Here is a 7,110-nt window from a genome sequence, read left to right as displayed (position 1 = left end):
CATATCGTTGACTTTTTCAAGCAAAAATCAGAGTTATTTTTTCATTCTTTTATATAATTTTTCAGGCTGACAGTCCCTGAAAGATGAATAAAGGTGTATTTGTTTAGTCCTTTTTCTTTTTTGGTTGCACTGCGTGGCGTGCGGGATCTCAGTTCCCTGACCAGGGAGTGACCCCGGGCCACGGCAGTGAAAGCGCTGAGTCCTAACCACTGGACCACCAGGGAACTCTCTGTTTAGTTCTTTTGATTACCAATATTGCTTTTTAAAAATTAATTAATTTATTTATTTTCGGCTGCATTGGGTCTTCGTTGCTGTGTGCAGGCTTTCTCTAGTTGTGGCGAGCAGGGGCTACTCTTTGTTGTGGTGTGTGGGCTTCTCTTGTTGCAGAGCACAGGCTCTAGGTGTGCTGGCTCAGTAGTTGTGGCTTGCGGGCTTCAGTAGTTGTGGCACGTGGGCTCGGTAGTTGTGTTGGGGGCTCTAGAGCGCAGGCTTAATAGTTGTGGCGCATGGGCTTAGTTGCTCCGTGGCATGTGGGATCTTCCCGGACCAGGGCTTAAACCTGTGTCCCCTGCATTGGCAGGCAGATTCTTAACCACTGCGCCACCAGGGAAGCCCCTCAGTATTGTTTTTGTGGTTTTTTTTCCAGTATTGGGGGTTTTTTGTTGGTTTTTTTTTGTTTGTTTTGTTTTTTTGCGGTACGCAGGCCTCTCACCGCTGTGGCCTCTCCCGCTGCGGAGCACAGGCTCCGAACGCACAGGCTCAGCGGCCATGGCTCACGGGCCCAGCCGCTCTGCGGCACGTGGGATCTTCCCGGACCGGGGCACAAACCCGCGTCCCCCGCATCGGCAGGAGGATTCCCAACCACTGCGCCACCAGGGAAGCCCTCCAGTATTGTTTTTTAAACCTGCGTCACTTGTGATCACAAGGTAAAGGGGTGGGTGTTTGGAAATGGTCCTCTTTACTTTTTAAAGGTGATTTTTTTCCAGAAACACAGTTTATGTGACTTTTCTCTGGCTATTTTGTAATTATACTGGGCAGAAGTTTTGCTTGAGAGGAAAACCCGACTACTCCTCCAAAACACTTCAGTTGTGTGTCCTCTGTTCTAGTTTGTGAGAGATGATGCTTCCAGGAGTCCCAGGTCTGCCCTCTTCTCCTTGGGGTTTATTAGGGGTCCAGGGTCCCAGTGTTGCCTGGGAAAAGGGTTGCCTTTTCCCTGTTGGGGCAGCAGGAGTAAGGAAAAGGGCCTGGCATTTACCGAACCCTTCTGGGCACAGCTGCTGCTCTGGGCGCTCCGTATAGTTCTTCCTCACAACTTTCTCAGGGCTTTTTTGTTTATTCCCATTTTACTGACGAGCAAGCTGAAGCTTGAGGACGTTAACCAGCCACCCAGGATCTACTGACCAATGGAGATGGTACTCACGCTTGGAGTGACAGCTCTAGACTGGGTGAGAGAGAAAAGGTGTGCACGGCTGGGTAGAATTTATACCATCCCTGCCCAGATACGAGCAGCAAAAGACACCCCCGAGTCTAACTCGCAAAAGGAGATGCTGAGCTATGGTCAGAGTAAAGCGTTGAATTCAAACTTCACAGTTTCAGGTTCTGCAAATAACTAATCACTTGGTCTCCGCTAATAATTGTAACACCTTTGTGTCACATCGGTGAAAGAAATGTGAGTCAGGAAGGCTTCCGTCCTCACGGTACATTCCAGCCAAAGATCTGTATGTTAGCGGTTTCATTTTCAGGTAAGCTGTCTTTAAACGCCTCATCACAGAGAGTTTTGAGACTAGATACTGCGGACTTTCCAAAGGTTGACAAATCTAGACTTGCATCCGGATTTCATAACTCCCAATAGCTGTGTGACTTTCTGAAACTCTGTGTTCTTATCAGTGAAATAGAGTTAATACCTCTCGCAGCAACGTTATATGGGACAATAAAAGGAAATTGGTAGAACCATTGTAACACATCTTGTTTCTGTACATTTCTGTAGCTCCAGAAACTCAGAATACACATGACTGGAAATGATGAACCCGTGTGCACCCTGGGTGTCCTGTCCCTGATTAGAGGGTTGTAGAGGGCCCCTCCTGGCTGGCATGGGTATTTAGACATGAAGTTTTCTAGCCAGATGAGAAAGTTGACTTGACGTTCATGTAATCTTTTGGTTTATTTGGCACATGCATGTATGACCTGTTCACATTTTAGACAAGTGGTAGTACAACACATTTTTCGGGGATTATAACACAGGGGTGGCCAGACTTCATATGGAATGGCTGAGTCTACTCCCTGAGTTCTCAGGAGCTGCCTCCTGCCCACCGCATGTTCCCATCAGGGTTTAGGTGACTCCAGAATGTCGACGTGATGTCAGTCAACCTTTCCAGTTCCACCTTTGCTGACAGTGGCAGAAGGGAGTGGTAAAGGGCTCTCTCTCACAGGCTTGCTTCCTCAGAGTCCTGGAAGCTCCCCTGAACTTTAAGTAGATTTATTAACCACGTAGCCAGATGATTGACCATGTAAAGCAGCAGATGTCTTTGACATAAATGTGGCCTGGTAGCGTAGTTTGGGCAATTTACATTTATAACGTTTGTTGTCTTCCTTGTTACACCAATTCCTCAAAAGAAATGGAAATAAAAGATCCTGTGTTAATTTTTTATTACTCAATTAACGATCCAGGGAAGTTTCAGAGCATCCCCTTCTACACACAGCAGCAGCTGGAATGTGCTGGGGTAGGTCTACACTGGCTCATACGCAGCTGATACCTTGAAACCTAGGTGTCTGGGGAAGTGTAATCAGGGCCCGATTACTACCTTTACTGAATTGCAGAATCTGTAAAGAACCCTTAGACGTCGTTTAGTCCAATCTCCCCAGCAAGTAGGAGCCCCTTCTGCAGGACCGATGACCGTGGTTCCCCGGGCTCTGCTGAGTTCCTCAGGGACAGAGCGCCCTTTCTGTTATTGGACACTGACTGTTGCAAGTTTCTTCTGTATATGAAGAAGAGTCTTCCACCTTCTATCTAGGTCCTACTTCTGCCTTTTAGAATAAACAATCTCCCTTTTTCGAAATCATACAGTATTGTGTTCCTTTAGTCACAGTTCCCATGGCACTTCTTTTCAGAAGCACGCGTTCTTGCATAAAACATTAGACCGTCGGCTCCCTGTGGGCAGGCTCTGGGGTGGCGGGTGGTGGTGGGTGCCTTGTCTAGTGCTGTGCACACACACACACGGCAGGCAGGCGCCTCCGAGTACTTGGTCCCACGTCGGAGCTGTGCTGGGTGGTGAGGAGGAGCCTTTGCTTGGGTTTCACGGCTCTAAGCAGGGATTTCCAACGTTTTGTGGCAGGGAGCTCTTCTTCATACTGTGGGGCAGGAAGGACTAAGGATTTAGGGTATCTTCTTAGTAACCGTTGCTATCGTGAGGGCCTTCTGTGCCTTCTACTGGTGTTAGGTGCTTATCATGATCTTATTTGGTCCTCACAAGAGTTCTGTGAGGTAGGCAGTAGGTACGGTTTTTATCCCCATTTTATAGATGAGGAACCCGAGGCCCTAGGAAAGTTAATTCAACCGCAAAACCAGGATTTTAGTCTAGAGCCGTCACCTTGAAGTACTACGATATGTCACCACCTCCTTGGGAACGGCCCGTAATGAGATCACATGAAGCCTTCACCAACCCGCAGCACGTGACCTTCTTTGCACCCAATACTTTTCTCTCATTTGCAGAGTGTGTATCCTGCCCCTTCGCGGGGCTGTAACAACTCTGTCGGGGTGGAGGATGTGGCTCCCCTGTACCTCTAGGTGGCACATGCCAGGTGCTCACTGTTTAATGAGGCCACTGAATAAAATCTGGGAAATATACTAAGGCTCTAAGAAGCTGGCTGAGCTGCCACGACCTTCTCATCTGCAAGAATATCAACATTTTTAACACCATTTGTGGGAGCTAGGCAAAAAATTTATCGTGGTACCAGCAAAAGGACCAAGCAGTGTGCAGCGTATGGTCCATGGGTCATCAGGCCGCGCCGATTTTACCTAGAATCTTAAACAACAAGCCTGTGATGCGATGAAATTTAAGGTTGAGATTTCCCTTGTGAGGGGGTGTGAACCAGGATCTTGGAAAACCGAAAGCTTCAATGTTCACTTCTGGAAAGCGCTGTCGGTTCTTTGGTTGCTTTCTTCCATTTAGAACCTTGCCTCTGACATTGGTCACCTCAGTAGGTTAGTGGTGGATGTTTCGGATTTTCCTAGCTGTCTCACTTAGGTGAAGAGGGTCTGCACATTTGTTTGTGTGACTCTGAACCTGGGACCCATCCGGAGGAGCCGGGAGGTGGCATGGCACAGAGGGCTTCCCGTTCTGGAGAGCTATCCATCATCAGCAGGAGAGGAAGAAGCCCCAGGAGCTGGTCAAGTGCAGGGCATTCAGTAAGAAGTACGTTTTACAGTTCACACACACAGAGCAGTATTTATCCTTACTCAACATGATGCCCTCTAATTTTTACTTCATTCAAAAAAAGTGCTAGTTCACAAGCCACTAATGAGTGGCCAGCAGCAGGTGAAAAGCACTGGTTACTCTAGTGTCAGCTCATTAAAATTGTGGGATCTCGGCTCCTCCTTGTACCCACGACATCAGAATCTGCATTTTAATCTTAATAAGGTGATCCGGGTCCAGGTCACAGTTTGGGAAGGCCTGGGCCAGAGGACAGCGTCTGGCCTGCTGGGCGGGGAGGCGGTGCTGGGGAGCCCTCACTCGGGTCGCCCTTGCCTGCGGTTTGGAGACCAGTGGGTGCTGAGCGGCTCCCTGAGCCCTCACCGTCTCCCTGTTTCTTCTGCCCAAGCAGATTCAGTCATGCTTTTACGTGGGCAAAATTGCAGATTTTAAGCTCCTTATCCAAGGCTAAGTTTGAATTATGTTAAATCACTTTGTTTTGTTCTCATGGCTTCCTGCTTGCTTGGGCATAATTATGAGGAGGGAGAACTTCTTCAGAGGCAAGTGCACTTTGCATTCTGAAGTAGGAGCAAATCCACTCTCAACACGGGAGGAGATCTGAGGCTTTAATGAAGGGGTTAAACGAATCCGAAAGCACTTTTGTGGCACCGATTGCTCAGGCTTCTGCGTCACTGCTCGAGTGTGAAGGAAGAGCGGGTACAGGCTTTAGACAGGCATATATACAAAACAACAGCTGCAGGTTGAGCTTAAAATAACCCCCTGGTCTCCAAAGAAGAGACCCAAGTCCACGACACACTGATTTCGGGGCTGCCAAGCAGGATGAGCAGCCGCAGGGCTGGAGAGAAGTGCCAGTCAGCCTGCAGGATGCTGCCGCCCCTCTGCCTGCCGCCCTCGGGGGCCACCGCTGCCCTTCCCCTGGAGGGCGGCCTCGGCGGCCACGACAGTGGGGTGAGGAGTCTGACTCGGCCGCACGCTAACCCACTGTGGGCTCTTTCCTTGGCCCATCTGGCCACCCCTATGGGTTCCCCGGCGTCTCCGCGGCTGAGCGTGTGTACAGGACAGACTGCAGGGCTGGACTCTGCCGTGTGCCCCTCCGCTGCCCTGTGCCCTGATGTCCATATAGACCACTGATTCTTGTTTACCTTCAGTTGCTAGGAAGTTTGTTAGAAAAGCTCTAAAACTAAAGGGAGCTTCTTCGAGCTACCAGTGTCTGTCTGCTAGTCTTTGAGACGTTTAGTGATTACACCAGTCTATTGCAGTGCGATCACGGAGCTGCCACTGTGGTATTAGTCACACATACTTCTAGAATCTTAATTTATATACACAGCGCATGTTCTCACTGGCTCTGATTAACTGACATCATTACATCTTCCATTGTGAGAATTTGTAATTTCATGACATGACTTATTTTTCTCTTTTTCCCATTTTGAAAAAGTTCCAAGAAAGAGTACATAAAGTTGACCATTAAAAATGGATTTTTCTCTGAAATTATCAGATGAGTTCCAGACAAGTCATTCATCATCGGATTACTCCTAGAAGCTTTCTAAGGAGTTTGAAAAGCCAGAATATAACGTCTCAGGCTGATCTGTCTTGGAAAGCAATTTGTGGGCAGCCGGGAGGAAGAGCAGAGATGGGAAAGCCGAGCTAAGTTAGCCTGGTGCACCTGGGGGGCTTCTTAGCTGCCGGTCACTTGTCAGGGAAAGTGATAGATTTCTTGACCTCTTCTAATTAAGAACCTCAGCAAAGATTAGGGGCAAAACAAGCAGATTTTCCTTGATTGAAAAATTTCAACTTCTTTTCTCTAATTGGAGCAATTACGTTAAGGTGTTCTCTTATCCTTTAAATAGAAATGTGATTTATTGTTCTGGAGCATTTTTTTTTTTTAAAGGAATTATGTATCTTAATGCTGGCTGAACCAGGTGGTTGATTTTGTCTTTCGTCTGTCCTCTGCTTCTTTTTAAATTAAGCATATGCAGGAAGTGGCAGAAATAAAGAAAAACAGCCTGTTGACTTTCCTTGCCTGGTGGTATGAGTGGGCCTCCCAGGCCAGGGCAGTGTCCTTTGTAGGAGGGGAAGCCAGGGAAGTGTCCAAACGGCAGGGAGTCCTGCCCCTCCAACAGTCCACTCAGGGAGATACAACGCCCTGCAAGAATTTCTTCTGGAAGACCTTCTCCTCCTGCAAGTAAAACCCCACCCATAATTACTCATGCAAAGAAGTGTAAAGATGGATCTGAATAAAAGGTATTAATCAGCCGAGATCCTTCTTCTTTATGCAGTTGTCTTCTCTTGCACATGTAATTTGAAAAGTAGTTTTTATTTAAACTCCAAAAACACCCAATACTTATTGTCTTGAGTAATTTGGAACCCAAAGAGTATTTTTGATAAAGATTTTTGTGGCTTTTTCCGTTATTGTCAATGCAGCCATGGGGCTTTCCTTCCACCTTCATTGTGTGCTTAGAGGTTGTTCTGTCCTTGTCTTCCTTGCTTTGATTTAAAATAGCTAAAAGCTACATATTTAAGTGTTCAGAATAACATTAGTTTATTTTGATATAAACTAATTTAAACAATATTAAAAGCAATTTTTAACATTGTGCTCAAAGAACAAAATGATTGTTCCTCAAGGACTTCCCGAGTCACAGGATCCAGACTTCATTTGGAGACGGATGCATATGTATTGATA

At 47.1% G+C, this 7,110-nt stretch overlaps 1 protein-coding gene across 1 annotated transcript; it reads left to right on the top strand.

The window, feature by feature from the left end:
- Positions 1-5,164: 5,164 nt before the first annotated feature.
- On the top strand, positions 5,165-6,616 carry CORT (cortistatin). Its single transcript, XM_059058183.2, has 2 exons — positions 5,165-5,378; positions 6,398-6,616. The coding sequence occupies exons 1-2, from the start codon at positions 5,250-5,252 to the stop codon at positions 6,614-6,616; spliced, it is 348 nt and encodes a 115-aa protein (XP_058914166.1). The 5' UTR covers positions 5,165-5,249.
- Positions 6,617-7,110: the final 494 nt, after the last annotated feature.

The sequence above is a fragment of the Kogia breviceps genome, chromosome 1 (genome assembly GCF_026419965.1).
Source record: "Kogia breviceps isolate mKogBre1 chromosome 1, mKogBre1 haplotype 1, whole genome shotgun sequence".
In the NCBI taxonomy this organism is placed as follows: domain Eukaryota; kingdom Metazoa; phylum Chordata; class Mammalia; order Artiodactyla; family Physeteridae; genus Kogia; species Kogia breviceps.
Note: the sequence above shows the minus strand (reverse complement) of the source record. Positions and strands in the feature narration are given on the sequence as shown.

What these genes read in the sequence shown, in the direction of transcription:
- CORT (XM_059058183.2), top strand. Translation starts at nt 5,250, where the DNA reads ATGAGCAGCCGCAGGGCTGGAGAGAAGTGCCAGTCAGCCTGCAGGATG. An exon ending in TCGGCGGCCACGACAGTGGG is followed by an intron (nt 5,379 to 6,397) that starts GTGAGGAGTCTG and finishes TTTTAAATTAAG; the next exon opens with CATATGCAGGAAGTGGCAGA.